General features: G+C 37.5%; 1 protein-coding gene across 1 annotated transcript in view; it reads right to left on the bottom strand.

Moving 5' to 3' along the window:
* Positions 1-6,613: 6,613 nt before the first annotated feature.
* The window catches only part of LOC18430829 (disease resistance protein RPP2A), a 35,568-nt gene continuing 16,871 nt past the window's right edge, over positions 6,614-25,310 (bottom strand). Inside the window, exons 2-8 of the mRNA XM_020665183.2 lie at positions 22,342-23,121; positions 15,591-15,717; positions 14,029-14,540; positions 9,700-10,825; positions 9,241-9,525; positions 7,497-9,152; positions 6,614-7,370 (exon numbers count right to left, since the gene is read on the bottom strand). Coding sequence (XP_020520842.2) covers positions 6,870-7,370; positions 7,497-9,152; positions 9,241-9,525; positions 9,700-10,825; positions 14,029-14,540; positions 15,591-15,717; positions 22,342-23,121 — 4,987 coding nt within the window. The 3' untranslated portion in view covers positions 6,614-6,869. The remainder of the gene's footprint in view (positions 7,371-7,496; positions 9,153-9,240; positions 9,526-9,699; positions 10,826-14,028; positions 14,541-15,590; positions 15,718-22,341; positions 23,122-25,310) is intronic.

The raw sequence follows: 25,310 nt of genomic DNA, 5'->3' as shown, positions 1-25,310 counted from the left end.
GAGAAGAAATCACCGACCTCTTAGGAATCAACTATAAAAGTAGGATTAACACCTTTAAAAAATTCCCGTGTCTCCATGAAATCCCTAACCATCTCCAACAACTCTAGTTTGAGCAATGGCCAGAACCATTGGAAGAAGGCCAAGGGGAAACCATCTGGACCTGGGGGCCTTATCTCTTGGGAGTTTAAATACTACCCACTTTAATTCTTCCATTGAAACCCCTATTTCCAAAGTGTCTGCTACTGAGGGGGGACTTGTCAAGAAAGTCAACCCAATCAAATTAGGCTTGAACGGGATTTCAGTAGAGAAAGCCTTATGAAAATGAGACACAATACTGTTCTCCCAAGCTATATTATCATCTTCAAAATACCAAGAATCACCAAACCAGACAGGTCATTCAGTCTCCTACAACCACTAGCTATAGCATGAAAAAACTTAGTATTACGATCTCTTTCTTTTAACCACTTCACCCTTAATCGCTGCTTTCAATAAATCTCTTCTATTCTAGTAAGGGCATTCAAAGACAAAAGCAAATTATTCCTCACACCTAGATCAAATTCAGAAATAATTCTCGCTTGTTAAATATCTTGATCCCACCTTTGGATTTCACCAAGGATATTATCAATTTTTGCTTTAATCGAGGACCAGTTCTCAGACTTCCGAACAGGCAATTTGTGCTTAACATTGAGAAGCTTTTTATGTAGCTGAAAATCGACGGACCCAAAACTAATAGAATTCCCCCAAGTGGACTTAATTAGGTTCAAAGCCCCTCTAACTAAACTAGCTCCAATCTGAAAGGCTTACTTCCATTATTCTTATCGCCAGTATCAAGCAATAGGGGAATGTGATTAGATGAAAGTTTCAACAAGGCTTTAACATTTGCCAAAGGAAAGGCTTCCATCCAATCTTGGGTCAAAAATCGATCCAATTTGAACACTATCAAAATATTAACACTGCTATTGGACCAAGTAAAAGTGGCCCCCACCAGAGACAAATCAAAAAGCTGGAAGCGCTTAATAAATGAATTAAACAATCGCATCATAGAGTTAATTGCAATCTTTGAGGAGGTCTCATCTGGCCATTGGATAAAATTAAAATCACTACCAAAACAAATAGGCACATCATTATGAGAAAGCGAAACATCTCCAAATTCAATAAGAAAACCTTATTTGAGAGAAGGAATCACAGGGCCATAGACATTAACAATACCCCAAGACATTTCAGAAGACAACCCTTGAAAGGAAATAGCCAAAATTCTATCCCTTCTCTCAACACCCACACAATGAAAAGAAATGGGATCCCAGAGAACCCATAGACCGCCAAAAGCCCCTACAACATCAAAACCCTCAAACTTAACTGCCCCTAGACCCCATAACTCCCTGACGACAACAAAATTTGGAGCAATTGTTTTAGTTTCTTGTAAAATAACAATATCAGGTCTATATTTTTTAATAAGCAGTTTAATATCACTTCTACGTCTAGTGTTTCCCAGACCTCTAACATTCCAAGAGAGAATTATCATTAGGGATTAGAAGAAGAACCTGATCCCTCCATAGTCAACAGCAGCAACGATGGCCTCATCTTCGTCCTGGTTGTCGCAGGAGCTAAAGGATGCACTGCTAACCCCGATCACAATGTTTTCCTTGATTCTGATACCCTCCATTGGCTAAATTCTCGCTCCTAGTAGCAAGCCATGCTGAAAATCTGACAGAATGCTTCTCCTTTTTGGTTGCTTCTGGCATGGCCTTTTTTCCTTTAGAGGGCGTCAAGAAGGAAACTTTCGTAGCCTCCATTTTCGCTTTCTTCGTGGCCTTCATTTTCGCCTTAAGGGTTTGAACCACCGCAGCTAGAGGAACTTCAAACGAGAGTCCACAGTCGTCAATCATCGATGCCAAATAATAATCCTCAGTAATATCCTCTCGCTCTCCACCATAACTATTTGCGTCTGGAAATTCCGGGGAGTTCAACATCCTGACAGAGGCAAGAGCATTAGAGCTAGTCATCACGTTTGACGCCTTCGTCTCCTCAGTCATCAACTCCAAAGGTCCCAGGCTCATGGCTTCCCGGACATTCCTAGCAAAGCTAGAAGTAACAGAGCCAACAAACTCACCGGAAACCTTCCCCTCAACCATCAACTCCAATGTTTCCAAACTCGCAGCATCCCCATCCTGGACGAAGTGAAGGAGCATAGGCTCGGGTTGTGGAACCACTTCAATCGGTTGTTCCCAACCTACTTCCATCAACTCCAAGCCCTCCCCTTCTAACATAGAACCATTAACAGCTTTCATAGAGGTTTCACCATCCGCCATCTCCAGGTTATCCTTGTCGTCTACTTCATCAATCATAATCAGAGCCAAAGGATTGACAGGCTCTGCCGGCCCACACTGCAGCATCCTTTTCTTCATAGCGGCTCAACAAAAGGGGAGTATCCTCATATTCAGAAGCAAGCTCCACCAGAGAAGCGCTATGATTGCACAATGGGAACCTTGAGTTTTTCACTACTTGCGCAGAGCAGCAATAGGGCTTTCATAGGACCTACCCATCGGCACATACTTCGACCAAAAAGAACTTCCCACCGGCACAGGGAGTTGTAACCCCTACTCAAACACCACCGAAGGGAAGCGTGAGGACTGGGGAACGTCCAATCCATCATGGGAGTAGTATGCCGCCATAAATTTTGGGATCTCCTCTGCACACCCTGGCGTCTTATCCCCTTTATCAAACCACGCCTTTTTTGGTGGACCCTCAGGATCATCATCGAAATCTACATCTATCGAATTGAACACAACGTTGGGTGCGGATGAAAGGTAATCACAGGAATTGCTAGGAAAGGGGCCCACCATTATCCACCTTTTTTTTAATTTCAAATTCTCAGATCCCGACGGAAGTCCACGTATCTTCTTCAAACGCCTAAACTGGTGCTGACTGTGAACGTGCAAAGGCACACTATCGCCATTGTAGTTCTTCTTATGCTTTTCTATTGCCAACAACGGTCCAGCCCTCATCACTAGTAGAGTTGACTACTTTAGGAGGGGGAGCTTGCTTATCAGGGGAGTGACCATTATCTTCTAACATAGATTCAATGAGAAAGCTATCAGAACGAATCACCAGGTGAATCTTAGAAGGAAAGGGGTGTTTCACCATATGCCAAAGTTTAATATGAACATAGTCTAGTGCACCCATTTTCAGCAAGTTCCAATCGACATCACAATCAAACCCACACATTTGCCAATTTTTGGAAAATGGTCAGTTTCCAAGCATGTCAAGGGATACCCCAGAAACGAACCCACACACATTCCTTTTCCACGAAGAAGCCATGAATAGAAGGACACCAAGAGTTCAACGACAGAAGCTTTCCATGAATCCTGACGAATATAGAGAGAGAAAGCACAGAACCTCATATGTAGATCTGAGAAAAAACATAACTTTATTAACTCCCGGTGAATGAACTTCCAGCTGATAAGAGAGGCCACATCCCCTCTTCGCTCAGTCTCCCAAGCCGAAAACATCATTTGATGGTGGAGAAAAGACCCCACCACTACAGAGCTAGTTCGAGACCTAGTGTCATCAACAAAATTACTCTCCACAAGCACTTTAGGCGGCTACTTCATTAGAGCAAACTCGTCATCTTCGCAGTGCCAATAGCATCATAGCCACCATCTTCCCAAAACCTCTATTCAGCAACTCCACGGCCTGTCCCTCCCAGTCTTTCATACAAAAACTCCTCCCATTCAAAGCTCTACAAATATTCCAAACCCAAGGCTAACTTCCAACCAACAAAAACCCATTAAAACCCCCCAAACCGGTTTCTCCCCAACCTACTGCAAGCAAAAATCCATTAAAACCCCTAAAAGGGTACTACTCTTCTATCGCTTTAACCTCGCTGCTGCTCATGTGTGTGGGTCTCAAAGGACACCTTTTCGAGGCTGTATGCTTTGGAAGTTAACAAGAAGATCACTGTGATTGAAGCCTATGAAAGTTTTTATTTTTTTATTTTTTTTTTTTGGGTCTTGAGGGTCAGAGAACTGGAGATCAAATGTTTACAGTAAATCATGCCCTTGCTTCATGATATCCACCTAACAATAAGAAGGGGATGCTGCTATCAAGATCCCCGACTGATCTGCCCACTTCTCTGTCAAATCCTTTTATAACATACTTGCAAGTCAAGGTATAGCAAGACAGGTACCAGCAAGGTCAGCTCCATACCAGCACCATATAAAACCAGAGCTTTTGGTTGGTTAGTCATCAATGACATGTTGCCCACAATAGACCATCCTCAAAAACTGCCATTACTTCAACAAAGCAAATGCAGAATCAATACCCAATCTCCTCTTGCTTTCCCAGTTCATGTAGAAAAAATGTACCTACTTTCTTGTGTCTTTTCAACGTTCCTTGGAATCTTCTTGGTCAGTGGAACAACTATTTACCAGCGGGTATTCTGTCCGAATCCCATGACAAGGGAGCCTACTATGGTGCAATTCGATCAGAATACTATGAGGAGTCAAGGAACCTTCTTGGTCAGTGGAACAACTGTTTACCAGCTGGTATTCCGTTCGAATCCCATGACAAGGGAGCCTACTATGGTGCAATTCGATCATGGGAATATTATGAGGAGTCTGGCTCGAACAAAATTGGAGTATTTGCAGGAGACATCAAGAATCATATAGCTTCATTGATAACATGAAAAATACCATCATAAATTGGGCCACTGCAAGAATTAAATTTAGAGCTATTTGGCTGTACATCTCCACTCTTCAGTGAAAAAATATTTCAAAAAACAAAAACTTGAGGGTCTCATGAATATGCATAAAATTGGGTCCCTCCTCCCATGGGCTCCGTCGAATTAACTTTGATGGATGTTCATTAGGCAATCACAGTCGAGCTGGTTGTGGTGGCATATTCAGGGGCCAATTGGGATGATAATTTTCCTATATTTAGGTAATGTAGGGGTGAATGATACTACACAAGCCAAAGCCCTTGCCCTAATCCATGGTATCAAACAATACAATAAGGATTGTGGGCATGAGGGTGGTTCTATCAATGCAATCCAAGGGGCATCCAGGAAGGCAAGATTTCTATAGCGTCTATGTCACGCATTTTGGGAAGAATTAGAAAGGCGGAATGGTTTCATGTCAACAAACGTGGCTGGAATCAAATCAAGCGGCAAAACAGCATGAGAACGAACCTCCAGGCACTTTTTCCTTCTTTTTTTTTTAATTCTTGAAAGCACTTAGTTTGAAAAGCCTCTGCGGCCCAGTCTGTCCAATTTTGTACTTTTTGACACACATTTAGAAAAAATTGTTGTAAAGTTCATACTTCATAGTGTCATTGGTATACAGATTTTGTGTCCTGTATACCAATATTTTAAATTATTACTTATGAATATATTAGTTAACCTTCAAAAAAACAGCTAAAAATAGAGAGTTTGCACTATCTCTTACCAGTGGATTTATGTACTCAAAAAGTATCGTCAACTTGCCAACACTTCTCTATTGTTGAATGGCAGCATTTGGAGAGAAGCTGCTCCATCACATGGGTTGCTTTTTATGATAATTTGCTTTGATAGTACTAGCATCCAGGGGAATAAGACATGTGAGAACTCATCCTTCTTCCGGTAATGTTTTGGTTGACAAGCCAACTTATGTTGCTCCACCTTCAACAGACAAGGGACCTAGACGAATTCTCAATCTTTTGAATCTTAAACTCCCTTCCTCAAGAAGGTCCTCAGTCTCTCCACTAGAAATTTCGTTCTACAACGGATGGTCCGACATAAACCAAAGTGTCGTCCATGGCTCCTCGCTTATGAGGTGAGCTTATTGCATGCATCTATTTCTGTAAACAAAAAACCGCTCACTAATTGCACCGTAATAGATGGTTCAAAGATTGCCATGCCTTCCCTCCAAAGCATATCTTGGTTTCATTTCTCTTCATGGTTACCTAGTTTTGCAATCTAACATTTCCTCCATAATTCAAGAAAAAAATGTTTATATACAACTCACATAAAGGGGCAACAATAGATAGACTTACAATTATCAAATGAACAATATGCATTTATTGATGTAAATGTTGCTAAACTATCACACTCAATTTGCGCTGTTCATAATTGAATTAATTCAAGACACATGCACAGATAGAGAATGAGTAATTGACAAATACACTTGAATAAAAATTTGATCATGTGCCATTCTGGGCATGGAGTGCAGTAGGTTGTCATAAAAGAAGGCCACGAAAGATCGTAAGTCATCAGAATTTCACCTGAAATCCATTTCTTCCTTTTCTTTACTTTTTTGGTTTTTTGAGTTTCTCATCAATTTCTTGGTCATCTTACCTCATGCAAATAAAGAAGTAAAAAAGAAAAGGAACCAAAGGCAATAACAAAATACCAACTCGCATCCTACAACACAAGCACAAAAGTCGTCAACTGTTTCTGTATATAGAAAAACCGTGATGTATAAACAGGAAAGTATCTATGCCAATAGTATGCAATAACCAGCAAGTTGTACAAGCACATACAAACACATATAATAGGTGACAAGCACACAAATAATAGTACGGGGTACCTGTAGGTCTCAGAACTGCACGCTAGAGAGAGAGAGAGAGAGAGAGAGAGTCATTCAATCATAAAGTAACCCTTCAATTTCTATAAACATCAGGTGTGCTGGTAGAATTCCAATGTTTTAGGTGATGGGTATGTTGAAACTCAGTTTAAAAAAGGAGGCATTGAGAAATAAAGGAGACGTGAACAAAATACATGCATCTTCATTTGAGCTTTTTGTTCGCATGGACTAATGACATTGAAACAAAAATATACATATATCTCTTATAAGCAGCTCCATAAAATTTTATCAGCACCTTCTGAAATTGTGGGACTATGAGCTGTCATGACAATTCAATGAATTGAAGAAATCTGCCAACTTTTCTTGAATGGATTCGTGGGTATCTTCTGGTTTGTAAACCAGATGGATCCCTCCCTTCTTCATTTGAACGCAAGGGAATTCTGGAGGAGACCTGTTTAACACTTCTATTTGATCCCCATCTCCTAACATAAGCAGAACATCATCACCCTCTTGAAAGTGGAATAAATAAACTTGGTCTTGGCGAGCCTTTGGAAGCATTTCTAATCTTAGTGTAGAACTAAATCTTTCAATACCATCCCTTGTGATCGTAAGTTCAACATCAGGAATGCCCCAATCATCAATTTCAGTTGGAATCTCATTGTCTAGAGAAATAACAAGACACAATATCACTCCTCGGATTTCAACACCATGATCTGACATCCCAGATATCATGTATGATAGTGACTGACACATGAACCAGTCTGGAACATTGCTTCCAGAAACACCAAAGCAACGTAAATGTTCAAATGTTTCCTGTATATCATATTACACAAACTAAGATCAACTGTTAAAGAAAAACACAAAGAACAAAGAAAAAGGAAAACAAATCTAATTAATAAAGTGAACTAAATGAGTATTCTTATCAAGTAAGTAAGATACCTTTGCTATACTCCTTGATGGATGAGTGCACCCGTTCAAGTACAAGTATGTCAAGGACTTCAATTTATCAAGACCTTGTATCTCAGTCAACCTCTCACAGTTTGTGAGACCCAATTCTTTTAGCTTCGAAAGGTTAGAGAGGTCTGATATAGTTCGCATTTTTGTGCAGTTGCTAGCATCCAGATAAGCCAAACTGGTGGGAAGCTTAGGGATGGAAAGCAGCTCCACACAATGAGAGACACACAGTGTTGTAAGCCGAGAAAAGCCACTCATGCTACTGGGCAGCTTATGGATTTTGTTATAGCTAAGATTTAAGGTTGTCAATGAGGATAACTTTTCAAACTCATCCTGAATCGTCCCTTGGAGGTTACAATGATCTGCATTCAATACACGCAAGGAGCAAAGACCAGGGAAAGTAGATGGAAACCTTTTCAATTCACCATTGTATTGTATGTCGAGAAACTTCAACATTGCAAGACTTCCAAAACCTTCGGGGAGCTCTTTGAAGTGAGGACAATGTGCCATTTTCAACACAACCAAGTTCGAAAGCAGTCCGAAGTCGTCTGGTAATTCAGCTACAGCAGTTTCCTCAATGTTTAGATGATGAAGAGACTTCATCTTTCCCATTGAAGCTGGTAATCTGCTGAGTACCTTGCAGTTACTCAGAGACAACTTCTCAAGGTTGACCAATGAACCTATCGACTCTGGAAGTTCTTTTATGATTGTTCTATCAAGGATAAGAGTTCTAAGATTACCCAAATTTTTTACTGAATCAGGTAATTTGCCAAATAATATGCTTCCCTTCAGATTTAGCTCCTCAAGCTGACTTAAGGCTGTGACAGAAACAGGCACTTCTACCATTTCTGTGCTATTGAAATGATGCTCGACCAAAATCTTTAATCCCATCATCTCTGTCCTATCCAAACAACGCCTAACCAACATCTTGGGCATGTCAACAGAATCAGGTATTCCACTAAGAGATTTACAACCTCTAACCCATAACCTTTTCAAATTTGACAGTTTCCAGAATGAACTTGGCAGTTCAGAAATGGGTGTATAATCCAAGAAAAGATCTCCTAGAGATGCCAGATCACCAATTGTTTTAGGCAATGCAGTAAGTGATCTGCATGATTTTGCACTTAAAATTTGAAGCCTTTTTAGCGATCCTATGGAGTTTGGCAGTTCTCTCACTGAACTCCAGTCAACCAAAAGCTCTTGTAAAGATTGCAAAGCACCTATTGAAATGGGTAATTCATCCAGATCTCGACATGCAATTAGGCATAGCCTTCTGAGTTTCTTCAATCTTCCAATAGATTCAGGAAGTTGTTTTATGGCAGTCCTATCAAGGAGAAGCTCTGTTAAAGACTCCAAGGAGCCCAACTGTTCTGGTAGCTCACCAAGCTGAATACAACAAGATAGATTAAGCTTTTGAAGAGAATGCAACCCGGAAACACTGTCAGGCAATTTCTTCAGGTTCTTGCAGTTCTTCAAATTCAGATAAACTAATTTTCCAAGAAGGCTGATGGAATCATGAACCTCAACAAGCTCCATGCATGTTTTAAGGTTCAACTTCTCTAAGTTTGGGCATGTAGAAAAGTTGGGAGTTCTCAATAAGTCGCAATATGCAAGATCAAGAACCTTCAACTTTTGAATCAACTGTCCAGAAGAGACCAGTCAAGGGAAAAAAATGGGAATATCAAAGATGGTAAAGGAAAAGATGCATGGTTAAATCTATGTAACTGACCTGATCTTGAGATTCCTTCCTCCATAGATGCCTGATGCTGCTATATGACAAATCAAGAACGGCAAGATTTTTATAGCATAAATAATTTGGGAGGGACCGAAGTGGGCATCCTTCCCATTGTAGCCATATTAGTTCTTTTGGAAAAACTTTGAAAAGTCCATCAAGAAATGTGCCATTGATGCTTAGTAGTTTCAGATTGGTCATAAGTTGAAATGCTTCAGTTTCCCATGAAGTTTCATCATTTTCCTGTAGGTTAAGGATTAGGCCTCGAACCTTTTTGGTTCCCTGAGAAACAGTGGACATGCATGTCAGTAAAGCAGTGAGATAATAGAAAATGGACAATATCTAACTATATGATCTTCAATGAAACAAAATATAACTTCAGCCAACTGTATCATTCATTACAAGGTTTCTCCAGCATAAGAAAAATAAGTGAACTGTGAGATAGAAAGACCTGACCTTGTGATTCTTCAACACATCAAAGACATCATCTCTAAACCACAACCTACTACGCCTACCAGGTTCTTCCAACTTTTCTATTTCAACAATTCGTCTCCCCATGTCACGAAGTTGGTCATGCATCCGCAACTTATTCTTCTCATCGACCTTTATGAGCGACTTTTGCAAGAGATTTTCAATCAAGTTAGGAAAGCCGCAACCTTTCCAAAAGTGAATTGCATAATCCTTGTCCTTTCCTATGAGAAAACATGCAATATCAAGAAACATGTGCCGCTCCTCTTCAATCAGGCCATCATAGCTTATCTTCAGCTTCTGTAAAACATCATCTTCAGGAATTTTTCTTAACTTACTCACTGCATCCTCCCACTCCTCTATGGTTGTCTTATCAGATAAATATGATCCCATAACTTCAAGAGCTAGGGGCAACCCACCAGCAATGGATACCACATCCTCTGATAGCTCCATGTAATCCCTTACTGGTTCATCCATCCCAAACGCATACCTACTGAAAAGTTTACGGGATTGAGTGTGATCCAATACTTTAAGCTCGTAGATATGATGCTTGTCTATCTTATATACATTCAATACATGCTCATATCTGGTGGTGACGACAATCCTACTTCCAGGACAGTACCATTCCCTTTTACCAACCAATTTCTCGAGTTGTTTCTCATGATCAACATCATCCAATATCATAAGAACTCTCTTGGACCCAATCCTATTCCGGATAACATTAATACCTCTATCAACATCATTTATGTTGGGGTTTTCTTCATTAAACATATCATGGAGAAGTAACTTTTGCAAGGAAAGAAGTCCATGAAGAGATTGAGAGCCTTCACGGGTATATGGTTGTGAAGCTTCTCTAATGTCCGGAAGGAAGCAACTACCTTTGAAGCTTGAATATAATTTGTTGTAGACTGCCTTGGCAAGAGTCGTCTTACCAATCCCACCCATTCCATAGATCCCAATCAATCGGACGTCATCTGCATTGATATCTAAGAGTCTCATAACATCGTCAACCCGAGAATCTAGTCCAATGATGTGATCGGTAATATTGAGTGGTGTGTAATTCAACTCAGCTAACACACTCTCAACAACTTTAGAGATAAAGTTTGCTTCATTCCTGCAGGCATTCCTCCTTCAGAAAGAGAGAACTAAAGTAGCTTGTCTAGTGAGAAATAAATAAACAAAACATGAATGATATAGAAGACAACCTGACTATACATCAAATTTAATGGTTATGCGATGGCAATGGTTTTATGTCAAGCACACAAGGATTATATCATGGTGACCCTTTTAAGCATCATTTAAGCACAATTCATATAATCTGTTCAAATAGTTGAGACAAAATTTTCGGCTGGCTCAGGGGTTGCCTAATTTAGTCACTGGTAAAAAGCAAATAAATGAATACTATCATTACAGGATCTATGGTACATCAGAGGATAAAACTATTCAAAGCATAACCAACAACAACAGACTCAAAAAAGTTGCACTAGTGGCCTGGCTCATATATGATCTGAAGGCAATGAGAGTTTTTTTTTTTTTTTTTCCAACAAAGTTACATAGGAAAGGAACTTGAGACGTAGCGCTATGAAAACCCAGCTACTACCGCCTTGACCCAAGCCCGATTCCTGATCCGAAGGCAATGAGAGTTGATTGGTTCAGCAAAGAAAAACTCTGTGCCGCTAGATATTCCACATCAGATCTCAGCCAAAACCAAGAAATTGTAAGAATTGGAAAACTCAAGGAGAAAAAGGTAAATTGGGGTTTCCAGGAAAAGGGTGGACGATTTTTCCGAAGTGGTTTAAATGACTCGTATATGACTATTAAGTTAAAAAATCGTTCAGGGTAAGAAGTTAAACTGCCCTCTTTTGATCATGAAACACACACAACTCAACAAATGAGATGTATGACTGTAAACAACCCAAAAGGAAAGAAGCATTCTTTTCTTCTTTTCATAAAAAACTAAGTCCAAAATAACATAACCTTCAAATTGGGACGACCAAGTCCTTTTAATGAAAGCACTCCAAAAATAATAAAATAAATAAAAATGAAAAATATATATCCCCCAACCTCAGGCACCTCCCTACTAGCTTAAATCCAAAAGATACCTCTTCGTTCTCAAAACCGCACACGTCACTCTCATTCCCCAGATCCGACGTACTCCTCTTTCCAATCTTCTTGGAGCTCTTAGTGAATCCTTGGTAATTCTTAAAAAACCAAGAAGAGATAAAATATAAAGCAGTAAAGACGAATGAGGGAGAAGAGGATCTAGAGAAGAGAGAGAGGAGAGGAAGGAAGAGAGAGAGAGAGGTTCAAAGAGAGGGAACCACATTAAGGGAAAAAGAAGAGAAGATAGGGAGTCAGGCTAGGTAGTGAATAAAGCATCCATTCCCACAGTGGTTCACTTCCACTCCCACATCCTGATCATCATCCATTATGCATTCGGGAAGTGATGTGCAAGGCTTAATCCATTATGCATTAGGGAAGTGATTTGCAAGCCTTAAAATGAAACAGTAAAAATATGAAAGGCAGACTAATTCTTCTCTCTCTCTCTCTCTCTCTCTCTCTCTCTCTCTCTCTCTCTCTCTCTCTCTCATGATTGCCCATCCCCAAGTTCAGGTGTGCTGTCCATTCTTCCCATTACTCCTCATATTGAAAACAAGTGAAAGCATTTTTTCCTATTTGACCTCATCTCTAGTGACCATTCTACTTAGCTTGTTCATTGAGAGCTTAATTCTTTTGCAGAGGCTACAAGAGGCCTAGATGGTGACAAGCGACGCTTGATGGGATTAATGCTCTTCAACATAAGAATACATGATGTCACACTAAGTACCACATAAAAAATGCCCCGTTAGTGGAGTGGGTCTACAAAATCAAATTCCATGTGGATAGTATTTTTGAGCGTACAAAGTCCAAGGTGTATAAAGAGATATCTACACCAATTGATGACCATTGCATGTTACATACTATTTCTTAACATCCTGAAGCAGGATCCATTTAACAATTATAACTTGGCAAATGCCTTTTAGGTTGTGAACTATAGGAAGAAGTCTACAAGCAGTGGTCTATTTATCAATCAATCCCTATCTTTTTGCTAGTTGCACTGGCGATCAGATCATTATACCTTGTTTACAGATGGATGATATTGTTATCATTGGAAACAGCACCAAAACAATATCACAAATTGTGGATGATTTATAGCAGCAATTTCTGGATGAAAGATAGGGTACATTTGTTGTATTTCATCAGACTCGAGAAAGTACTAGATCATTGTAATAGATTATAGTAACACAATGTATGTAAAAACAAAACATTGTTTCCTAGGCCCAATTGACCAAGTTCGAAGGAGTTAAAACCCATCTTGAGCTCAAGTATTTGATAAGTGAAAGTTAGCTCCTCCATGATCCTACTGCATAAAACAACTCAATTGTAGGTACTCTCCTCAATGACCTCATTAACCATAAAGGCTGGAGATACTCACACATTACAGGAAATGAGCGTGCACCATACACCTCTCATATGAAGGAACTCAACATGCCATCAAATACTCACATATTACCCCATATGGTGTACAAAAGTTTGTTGTTGGCATTGCCTACACGGAGTGAGCTAGACATCCAATGAAAAGCGGTACACAATCATTTACGCAGCAAATAATAGAATGCAATATCTAAGTCCAGTGCAGAGGAAAACAGAACTATTTCAGGAGTGCCAATGAGATCAGGCAGCGTTGAGACATATTTGTTGATACCTGAGTTCACATTAGAATACCTGCAACTATTCATGGCGACAATATTAGCGCCAGATAGCAGCCATGTTTTGTGGAAAGGCTCTATACATAAGGTAAATTATCACCTATTTTTTTCCATGTAAATGATGGTAATCTATCAACATTAAGGTAGATTATCATTAGAGAAATTAGGCTAGCCGATGGCTTCTGCAATGATATACAATCAACAAAAACACAACAAGTAGCAAACTCTTTTCTACCAAAGAATTAATCGGGGAAATCCATAGCAGCTTCACTACAAATTGTTGCTCTGACTGCGGATGTTGAGGAAGCCGCGTAGCGTGTCCTTATATTTGTATCGGTGATGTGTAAATATTTAGATCATTGCTTGCACATTACCCTCAATTGTATTGTAAGCTCTTTTGTACACCAAGGATTACCCCTTACTTCATGATTTAGTTAATGGTGGTAATTATGATTGGAAAAAGTATAATTAAGTCCAGAGCCAAAAAGGAACTTAAACTAATGGAGTTTTTAATTATAATCTCTTGTTTGTGAGCTAGAGAGAGAGTAAAATGCAGGCCAGCTCATACCCGTCTCCGAAATTCTTCAGATCCCAACCTGAAACCTCTCCAACAACTCTGAGAGCATTTCTCCACCTCTCCACCTTCTCCCCATCATACCAAATTCTATGCCGCCAGAAAGGCACCCTGAAAGACCCCATTTGCCTGCGAACATCTGCAGGGTCCACGTCGTAAAACACAGGGAAAATGGTCTTCTTCTTCACCTGAAGGACCCTCACCATACAAGAGAGCTCCTCAAGACAGGACACAGAGGAAGCATAGTTACAGGAAAAGATGCTTATAAAGACCTGAGACTCTTCAATGGCTCTCTTTATATCATCAGGTAATACGGCCTCTCCTCTTTGGCCATTAGTATCACCATCTTGTTGGTGGTGTTGTTGTGTGTACAAGAAGAAGGTGGAGATACCAGAATCCCTGAGAGCATTATCAAGATGGGCAGTGAAGCCCTTTCCTGTGTCTCTGTGACAAAAGTTCAAAAATACTTCTTTCATGGTGGGGTTTCTCTCTCTAGGAAGTGACAGCTAGGGAGAAAAGGAGGGTAGGAATCGGGGAAGAGTCGAGGGCTTTCTTTCTCTAGAGAGAGGAAAGCGAGTTGCAGAGAGGCTTTCTTTCTTTCATTGCCGAGGACGAAATCCAATTCAATGGTGATTCCGAGGTTGGGGCGTAATCACTCTCGGAAGAGAGAGATGCTAGCTTTTGGAAATGAGCATATTAAAGTAAAGTCAAAAGCTTTTCTACTCCCCCGGGTGTATACCATCTATTACTCCCTTTCGTAAAACTCAAATAACCTTAAATTTGATATAACTTTTTTAGGAAAAAATTACGTATATGTCCGTTACACTTTCCGTTATTACAAAACTATCAAATAATTTTCGTTATTATTTATCTGTCCGTTTTTTTCACATCAAAACAAAAATTTTAAAACAAGCTAACTTTACTTTTATTAAATTGATGAACAACTGAATTCATAAAATTTTTAGTTGTTTAACAACCGAAAATAAATCAATTTCAATCCTTCGATAACTGAAAATTTTGCTTTTGTATTTACATATGGGCAACACTTTCTCTTATTCTCTCTCTACCTGCCCTCTCGCACTTTCTCTTTTTATCTCTCTAACAACCCTCTCTCTCTCCTCCACCCACCATCTCTCTCTACTTGCCTTCTCTCTCCTCCATCCACCATCTCTCTCTTTCTCTCTCTCTACCTCATCCCTCTATATCTAAAAGGGCTTGCATTGGTAGGAAATTGCCGGGAAGGTTATAATGATGGAGGGGGTGAAAAACGGCTGAGAAATTGAACGTGAAGGGTTTGGGTAGCGAGGAAAAGGCTAGAAATTTGGTCAGTAAAAGGTTGGTTGGGATGGGGTTAAGGAGGTCCACTGGCCAGAAAATGGGCAAAAGTTTGATTGAAGAGGGGGCTGGTTGGCTGCCAAATGGCCAACAAATTGGTTATTGAGGGTGCGGCCGGCAAACGCTCAGAAAGTTGATTGAAGAGGGGTTGCATAACCGGAAAGTCGTTGAGGGGACTCAAGGATCCAAAACTGGTCAGAAATTTGACTGGGAAGGGGTACAGTTGAAGGTATACCTTTTAGGCATGCCGCAATTTGTCCTTGAGCAGCAGCTTGGATCTTTCTTTGGGCCACCCTTTTGGCAGTAGGCCCCAGTTCCGCAGTGAAGCGGGTCAGGCTCTTTTTGTAGCTGGCCTATGGAGGAGCACTTTGCAAATACAAAAGCAAACTTTTTGGTTTTTGAATAACCGAAATTGGCCTATTTTCGGTTGTTGGACAATGGAGAATTTTATGAATTCGGTTATTCAACAATAAAAAAAAAGTAAAGTTGTATTTTTTTAAATATTTTTGTGTTGACGTGAAAAAAATGGACCGACAATTAATAATGAAAACTATTTGGTAGTTCGCAATAACGGAAACTATAACGGATATATACATAATTTTCCCAATCTTAAACCTATGGACTAACTTAAATAGAAAAACATCAAACTAACTCTCAAGATTGAACCAAGGCTATCCAATTGTTGAAAGAAGAGATCCAAGTATCAAAATCCTTGTATTTCAATTTTTTTTTTCTTTTATGAGAATAGGGGAAAAGGAGGCTTATCCCCTTTTTAGTAAACTTTCATCCCGAGTTTGTTTAATAATAGGGCATTAGACCCCTCCCTTATATTTTAGCGGTCCATATTACAATTTCAACCCATTTTTTATTTTATTACTAATCCATTTTTCTAAAAACATCCACAGCGGCACCATCATCATTAAAGCCTTTTTACAACTAATTGGAAACGGCTGCACGAATTCTGGGCTGCCATTATATTCCATTAAGGGTCGTACCATTAGTGAGGCCATAAAGTCCCCATATCATTTCTCACTATTTCCAACCATATTTTTTGGGCCCACCCCTGTTTTTTTTTAGCTTTCCATTTGATCTAACTCGCACTTCTTAATAAGTATTGTATTGAGTTTGTACCACACATTGTCAACCCACCTAAATCTACTCTCTATCATCTTATCACTTATTTATACTACACTTAAATTTTTTCGAATGTATTCATTTCGAATTTCATCCCTTCTTGTCATTGCATTCATCCATCTCAACATCATCATCTCCACTACATTCATTCTATGATTTTTTGACACTAACATTCTGTAACAATCCTTAACTTTCAAAAAAAAAGAAAATAAACTTTTAATACATGATGATTCGTTTGAACATGATGGTGTTTAGGGACCATCGCTACTTTTCAAAGCTTTTCGTTTAAAAGCTTTGTGTTTCCTTGCTCTTGCCACGTCCACTAAAGGACGTGGGCTTTAGGTGTTTAAAGCGTAAACTAACGCTCATACCTGTAACGTAATAAAAGCTTGAGGTGTTTAAAGCGTAAACTAACGCTCACACTTGTAACGTAATAAAAGAATAAAATAATATGTTAGTAGAATTTAAATTCAGAGAGGTGAAGACTCCTACCTTAAAAAACTTTTGAGATTTTTTCTCTGGTCGAAACACAGTGAACTCCTCTCCCGAGCCGAATTTTTATCGGAAGCTCCCTCTCAAATATTTGTGAGTAAGTGACATCGTCTTCCTGAAAAATAGTCTGTTTTTAATAAATAGTGATATTTCCGTCCAGGATCTTTATTTTATAAGTTTTGTGTGTAAGTGATATCGTCTTCCTGAAAAATAGTCTGTTTTTAATAAATAGTGATATTTCCGTCCAGGATCTTTATTTTATAAGTTTTGTGTGTAAGTGACATCGTCTTCCTGAAAAATAGTCTGTTTTTAATAAATAGTGATATTTCCGTCCAGGATCTTTATTTTATAAGTTTTGTGTGTAAGTGATATCGTCTTCCTGAAAAATAGTCTGTTTTTAATAAATAGTGATATTTCTGTCCAGGATCTTTATTTTATAAGTTTTGTGTGTAAGTGACATCATCTTCCTGAAAAATAATCTGTTTAATAAAAATTGTGATATTTTATCTATGTTAGAAATTTTGAATGCTGTAAATTATGAAAAATAAATTTATTTATTTTTCTTGTCTATTGTTAGAAATAAATGTGATATTTCTGCTTTTAGTAAAATTGTGATATTTCTTTCTACTGTTTTGAATATTTAGACATTGTAAAATTCATGTGCAAATGACTGCCTTATTATTTAAAAATTGACATTTTTGCAATTGATTATAGTATTGTTGTGAAATGTTTATTTGTGGATTGATATCCCATAAATGTGATAATTCCGTATTCTTGAATTTCTATAAGAGTTTTTTTATACATATTAAATTGGCCATTATGCTAGAATGCCTTTACAAACTGCTACCTTTCTAAATTTGAGCCCAAAATATTTGATTGGTTATTTTTGAAACGTTATAGAGAGCGACTGTTATTAATGGTTTAAGTGAAATTCATATTAATGATTTCAGTGATATGTTGAGTACATGATATTGCTGCTTTCAAATGTTTAAAGAGATTTAGAAATAATTTAAGTACGCAAGTGGACTCATTCGGTACGCCGGTGAGGTATAAGTGGACCTACAGGGATTAAGTGGACCTATCTGGGACGCCGATAGGGATTAAGTGGACCCATCAGGACGCTGATGGGGTATATAGGTGACCTACTTGGGACGCCAGTGGGGTATTTTATGAAATCCTTTGAATTATGCACTGCCGTTAAAAGTGTTATAAGCATTTCAATTACTTGGATTATACTTAATTATGCATTTATTGAAAGTGAAACTGTTGATGCATTTCGGTTAATAGATCTCATTTTGGAAAATATTGATATCTTTCAATCATGATTATTTTTAGGATTATGATGATCACTTACTGAGTAGCCAAACTCATCAAACTATGATAAACATTTTTCAGGATAGCTGCGGTTTCATTTGAGTACTCGTCAGGATCAACTTTGGGAAGATATTGAAGTTGTGCTTAAACTTTCTTTTGTTACTTTTTAAAAATTCGCCATTGTAAATTTGTCCTAAAAAGAGATGTATATATATGTTTTGACTACCACATCTCAGGAATATCAGTATTGTAAATTCTTGGGGTGTGACACATTCCATCCTGTATAGCAAAGTTGATCTCACAACTATCCTATGGAACTTGCCCTTCAACTTTATTAGTATGCGGCGATCATATAAAATTTCGGTTGCACATCTCTACTTCGCTCATTTAGCTCTAATTCTATGTACGACATATTTCTTAATCTCTTTATTTTCCTGGATTATCAACCCAATATATAAAAAATGTACTCTTTTGGGTATTTCTTAGTCCGCAATCTTAAATACTTCTTCGTCTCTACTTCTATTATTACTAAACTTGCATTCCATATACTTTGTTTTATTCCAGCTAATTTTAAAACCTTTAGTTTCTAAAGCATCATTCCAAAGTTCTAACTTTGATTGATGTCATTTCAGGTCTCATTGATAAAATTATGTCATCTGCGAATAACATGCGCCACGTACATCATTTTGTAGGTGTCTAGTTAAGTCGTCTATAACTAGGATAGAGAGGTATGGGCTCAAATGTTAACCCCCGGATGTAGACCTATTGTCACTAAAAACTCACTCGTTTTTCCACTAGTTGTTCGTGTACTAGTTAGCGCTCTAGCATATATATCTCTCACCAAGTCAATATAGTATCTAGAGACTCATCCAACATCCACCAAATCAAATCTTGAGGTACTCTATAATAAGCTTTCTCTACAATAAATATCACATGGAGGTCATTTTCCTGAACTTCTCAATCAATTGCATAAGTAGGAAAATAATCTTGGTTGTTGTCCTCTCTAGCATAAAACCGAATTGATTTTCTGATACACTTATTTCATGCATTAGTTGTGGCTCAATCAATCTCTCTCAAAGCTTCATAGTGTGGCTTATCATTTTGATCATTTGATAGTTCGCACAATTTTGTATGTCCCATTTGTTCTTGTAAATAGGTACCACAATATTTCTCATCTATTTGTCAAGCATTTTCTTTGTTCTTAACACCTTGTTGAACAGCTTGGTCAGCTAGTCAATGCCAATCTCCTTATGTACTTCCAAACCTCCATCGGGACACCATCGTTCTAACGTCGTTCCTATCTTCATTATTTTTAGGGCTCCTCACTTCCAATATCCTAATCTTATGAATATATCTATGACCTTTGCCCTCATTTATGCCAATGGTTCATTTTACCACTATATTCTCATTGTGTTCATCATTTAGTAACTTTTTAAAATAAAATTTTCATCTTTTGTTGACCTCTTCATCCTTCACTGAGACCATTTGATGTTCACTCATAATGCATTTAATATGGTCTGAATTCATGTTCTTTTTCTCTCTCAAACATCCACAACCCCATAACCTGTTGAAACCCCTCTCCCTCTACCACTACCCTCTCTCTCCCTATCTATACCTACCTCCCCAGTCACCCTTCTCTCTCTATTCAAGGAGAGAGAGCTTGAAGACTAGAGTAGGGAGAGTAATGAGGAAGGGGTAGAGAAAGATTATGTCTAGATAATGGAACAGAGAGTGGTGTCAAGAGGTGTGAGATGAGAGTTGTCACGAAAGGTGTGAGATGTGAACGACGGCAGGGGGAGAGATAAAGGTGTGGGCCTATATATATATAGGAAAATCTTTCTGTTAGCCGGTGGGCTAACAGAAAGATATGAGCCCAGCGGTCTAGATTGAATCAGAGCCGATTTGACGGTCAGGACTTCATTTCGTGTTTGAATTTTAATTTTTTTTTCTACAAATCTAAATCACTTGAAATTTTAAACGTGTGTTCTTCAAAAATAGGATATAATCAAATAAAAATATCAAAAAAATAGGAGAATATATATATAGACCTTTCCATATATATATGTGTGTGTGTGTGTGTGTGTGTGTGTGTGTGTGTGTGTGTGTGTGGGTGCGGTTTCTATACGGCTGCAACCTTAAACAATCCAATTAAGGTGCATCTCCAAATTTTATCATAACATGGAATTTTGTTGTAAAAAATTCTTAGGATTATCTTAAAATCTATTTTCATATCTAATTAGAAATTTTAAACTCCAAAAATAATTAAAATCAAGGAGATCTATAAAGATATCAAAACTTTGAAATAGACGGCCTAGATAATGTGTTGCAAGATGCACTATTTCTGAGACTCAAAAACTTTTTTTTTTATATATTCATACATCTCGATGTCGAGATGATCAAATAGAGGGTTTTTCTACATTAAAACAACCTTTCCGATAGATTTTTAAGGTGCATCTGTAATTCTACATTTTAAGGTTGTAACCTTATATAAATTTTTCCATATATATATATATATATCTGGAAAAGTCTTCTCAATGCCTTTAGATAAAAATGAACAGTGATTTCGCCTACTCTCATCACCGTTCAAAGTTTATCGCACGGTTACCATTGTCCGATAATGTTTCATTTTTCATTTTTTTTTCTACAAATCAGAATGACCTGAAAGTTTAAGCGTATATACATCTTAGTGAGGTGCACCTAATAAAAATATAAAAAAATAATTCGTGAAAATAAATTGATCAAAATACCCCTAAAACTTTTCAGGGGTATACCCCTAAAACTTTTCAGGGGTATTTTGGTCAAAGTTTTCATGTAAAATATTTGTTTCATATTTTTCGTAGATTCGCTTTTTTTTTATGAACATACGCTTCAAAATTTTAGGTCATTCCGATTTATAGAAAAAATAAAATAAAATAAAACACTACCAAACAATCGTGACTGTGCAATGAACTTTGGACGGTGATGAGAATAGATGAAATCATCATTTTGTAGTATCTTCCTCCCTCTCTTTATATATATATATAGAGAGAGAGGGGGCAATTGGTTGGGCAGCTAGAGATGGAGAGTGCTGAAAGTGGTGGAGAGAGGGGTTTCAACGGGGGATAGTTTTTGAACATGGGTTAAAGGCAAAAATAGAACATTACATATAAAAACTTAAAATTTTGGAAATGGACAGATTAAATACTGTGATATGGTTTTTCAACATCAAAACCATCTTTTAGAGTGGGTTTTTAATTAAGGTGTGCCAAACTTTTACAGTATAAAATTGACACCTTAAATAAAATTTTTCCTTAAATGTTGAGAGAAAAGGGGTAAGATGTGTGATGCAATAAATTCAAGAAGTCATGGGAATAGAGGGTGACATGAAGCTTGAAAGGGGTTGAGGTGTATAAGAAAGATATTGAACAGGGTTTCGAAAGTGAAAAGAGGTTTTGCATAGAGTTGTGAAGGACTGTAAGAAACATAGAGAAGCCTAAAATACATTTGGATAAAAGTTCTTTTTTTGCTCCAATTTTTTTAAGAAGAGAAGAAGACGAAGAATCTCTTGAAATGGTCATATATTTATGGTAATGGCTCGGTTTTGTCTAAAAGAAATAAGAATCTCTTGAAATGGTCGTATATACATGGCAATGGCTCTGTTTTGTATAAAACAATGAACACAATGATGACAACAACAACAAACTAATAAGTGTCAGCCCCTAGTATCTTCCAAATATCCACCTTCAAACCATGAACAATTGAATATGAATAGCTTTTATCCACAAAAGAAATGATATATCATTCTCCTTACAATAACTAGTGGACCATGGATCCATTTTCAAGAAGAAGAATCTCTTGAAATGGTCATATATTTATGGTAATGGCTCTGTTTTGTGTAAAAGAATGAACCCAATGACAACTACAACAACAACAAACTAAGAAGTGTCATAGCCCCTAGTATCTTCCAAATATCCACCTTCAAACCATGAACAATTGAATATGAATAGCTTTTATCCACAAACGAAATGATATATCATTCTCCTTAACAATAACTAGTGGAGCATTGATCGATTCTCACCAGAATTCATACTTCTTTCCAGCATTCCCAACGTATCTTCCCACTCATCCTTGCATCTTGTGTCCATCAACTGGGAGCCCCATTTCTCAATAACTGAAGGTATCCCTCTGGTGGCCGCAGCTATGCTTTCAGAGATATCAGCAAAACCTTCTTCTGGTTCCGCTGTCCCAAATACATGTTGACAAAACAGTAAGAGAGATTGTGCTTCCTCCAACTCCTGTACCACATAAATCTCATTCGCTTCTGTCAGCAATTCCTTCTTTCTAGAAGTGATTATCATCCTACTCCCAGGATGGAGACATTCTTGCTTGCAAGCCAAATCCTTGATTTGAATTCTACTCTCAACACCATCTAAAATCACTAACACTTTCTTATCTTTTATTCTCTCTCTGATCACTTTGACTCCTCTGCTTATGTTTCCCACCTGCATTTTCTCATTCTTTGTGATCTCGCGCAAAAGTTGGTTTTGCAGTTGGATTGTGGGTGTTGATTTCCTGATGTCTAGGATGATAGAAGTGGCGTCAAAAAAATGGGCGATGCGATTGTACACGGCCTTGACAATGGTGGTCTTCCCGATCCCCTCTGGCCCAAGGATCCCGACTATTCGTGCGCCAGTATCTTTTGATCTAAGCATTTTCACTATGTTCTCAGCTTGTGAATCTACTCCAACCGGGTATTCGGCCGCTAGGTAGGGTATGCGATTGAGCTCACCTTTGACCCTCTTGACAATCTTATTGATCAAGTCCGCTTCATTCCTATATAAAAGAAAAAGCATGCATTTGTTAGAAGGGCCATTCTTGTTTGCCAAAGCAAATCATGCCATTTGCATTTGATTATGAATTAGGTTTCATTGAGTCCACGGGTCATCCATCTATGCAAGTCCTCACACCCAAAAATGGATGTGAGTGCTCACATCCATTTTTGGATCCAAAAATCTAAGAATTTAGAATTTCACCATGGTGAATGTGAATAAAATAAAAAATAAAAAATAAAAATAAATAAATAAATAAATAAATATATATATATATATATATATATATATATATATATATATATATATATATATATATATATATATATATATATATATATATATATATATATATATATATATATATATATATATATATATATATATTATTATTTACATCCTCCATTTTAAGTTTTTGTGGGAACAGCACATTTCCACATCCATATTTAAGATGGATGTTTGATGTCAAAGGTGCTTATCTAAAACTACGTCGCCTAACACATGAAATGAAATAAAATATCACCATTTTTTAATACAATAATTAGAAAGAAAAGCACAATTAAGCCTATAATCAGGGTAAGAGGCACAAATGGAAAGGCTAATCAGCTGAAAGCACATAAATGAAAATATAAGAATCGGACGCCAAATCATATTGATAAAATAAAAGAAGGAGAATTTGTCTATTCTTCCTTTTTTCCTTTTGATTGAAAGATGTCATGTGCCTTTTATTAAAAAAAAAAAAAGGTGATTAAGGATGAGCTAATTGCAAGATGTCATGTGCCTTTTATTTAAAAAAATAGGTGATTGTGGATGAGCAAAATACAAAACCAAGCAGCAATCAAGAAAGAGTAGGGAATCTATGAACAACTGGATGGCTAGAGCTAATGAATCTGCTCCTTGGCCTCTCGATGCACGTGTAAAGGACACCTGATGCAAATATCCTTAATATGAGACCCATGATATCGTAAATTCAACGTTGTGATTTTCATTCCCATCACTAATATCTTCAAAAAAGCTAAGTTCTCATCTACTTGAAAAACGGGTATGAACTTATCTTTCCCACTAAATTATCCAAAAAAAAGAGAAAATTTATGTAAATATCTGTTTTAGGTTTCGCTATTACCAAAATACTGAATATTTTTCTTTATTACTTATATATCCATTTTTTAGAGTTCATAACTTTTTTAAAAAGGGCAATACTACTCATTTTCGGTTTTTCAAAAACCAAATCACACCAATTTTGGATTTTTGAAAATTTGGAAAAGGGCAAAGGGAAAAGCAAGAGAGACTGAGCTTAGACTGGATCCTCCTGGTGATCACCAAGCCGTAAATTATTGATCTCTGGTCTTCAAATATTGCAGTTTTTAGTGGACCAAGTTTAGTTTTCCTGGTGATCCTCCTAGTCTTCCATTTTCAAATGAGAGAAACCAAATTATTTTTGGCCAAGAAACACGGCTACTTTCTCGAAAACCAGCTTTCTATCTGTACAAAAATCTCGCCACTAAAAAGTCAAAACTTTTTTTTCATCAAAACAGGCCTCAAGCCCAAAAATGGAAATAGAGAAGAGAGATGAGAGAGAAACTGCTCCATGCTCATCCACTGCTTCATCCAATATCAAGAAACCAAGTATGGGGAGCTCTGAATAGATGTAAAAGTTTTTGATTCTTGAAAAACATAAATTTTAAAATTTTGGATTTTTCAAAAACCCAAATTGGCTTGATTTCAATTTTTGAAAAAGCTGAAAATGGAGGGTTTCATCTTTTTTAAAAAAAGTTGTTATGAAATCCAAAAAACAGACATATGACTAATAACGATAAGTATTTGATATTTTGATAATAACAAAAATTAAATTAAATATTTATGTAATTTTTCCAAATAACACATATTGTAACAAGTACAAAGCAATTTTTAACAACCATAATAGCATGCTGCAACCATAACAAAATATCAGGCTATATCTCAGAGTTATGTGCCGAGGCTAAAGTATTAATAGCAGGCAAAACAATTCTAGCTCAAAACTATTCCTTTGGCTTTGTATTTAGATTTTGAGGCCATAATTGCGCTTTCAACCTCTGTTTTAGTTATTCTTTGTTGCTTCCATCTAAGAAATGCAAACCATCGACTAGAAGATAATAATGGGACATTAAGGAAATGCAACATTTTAAGCAAATAAAGCATTTAGAGCAATAAAAT

This window comes from Amborella trichopoda, chromosome 3 (genome assembly GCF_054954075.1).
Source record: "Amborella trichopoda isolate Santa Cruz 75 chromosome 3, AtrichopodaSantaCruz75HAP2 v2.0, whole genome shotgun sequence".
NCBI classification, from domain to species: domain Eukaryota; kingdom Viridiplantae; phylum Streptophyta; class Magnoliopsida; order Amborellales; family Amborellaceae; genus Amborella; species Amborella trichopoda.
Note: the sequence above shows the minus strand (reverse complement) of the source record. Positions and strands in the feature narration are given on the sequence as shown.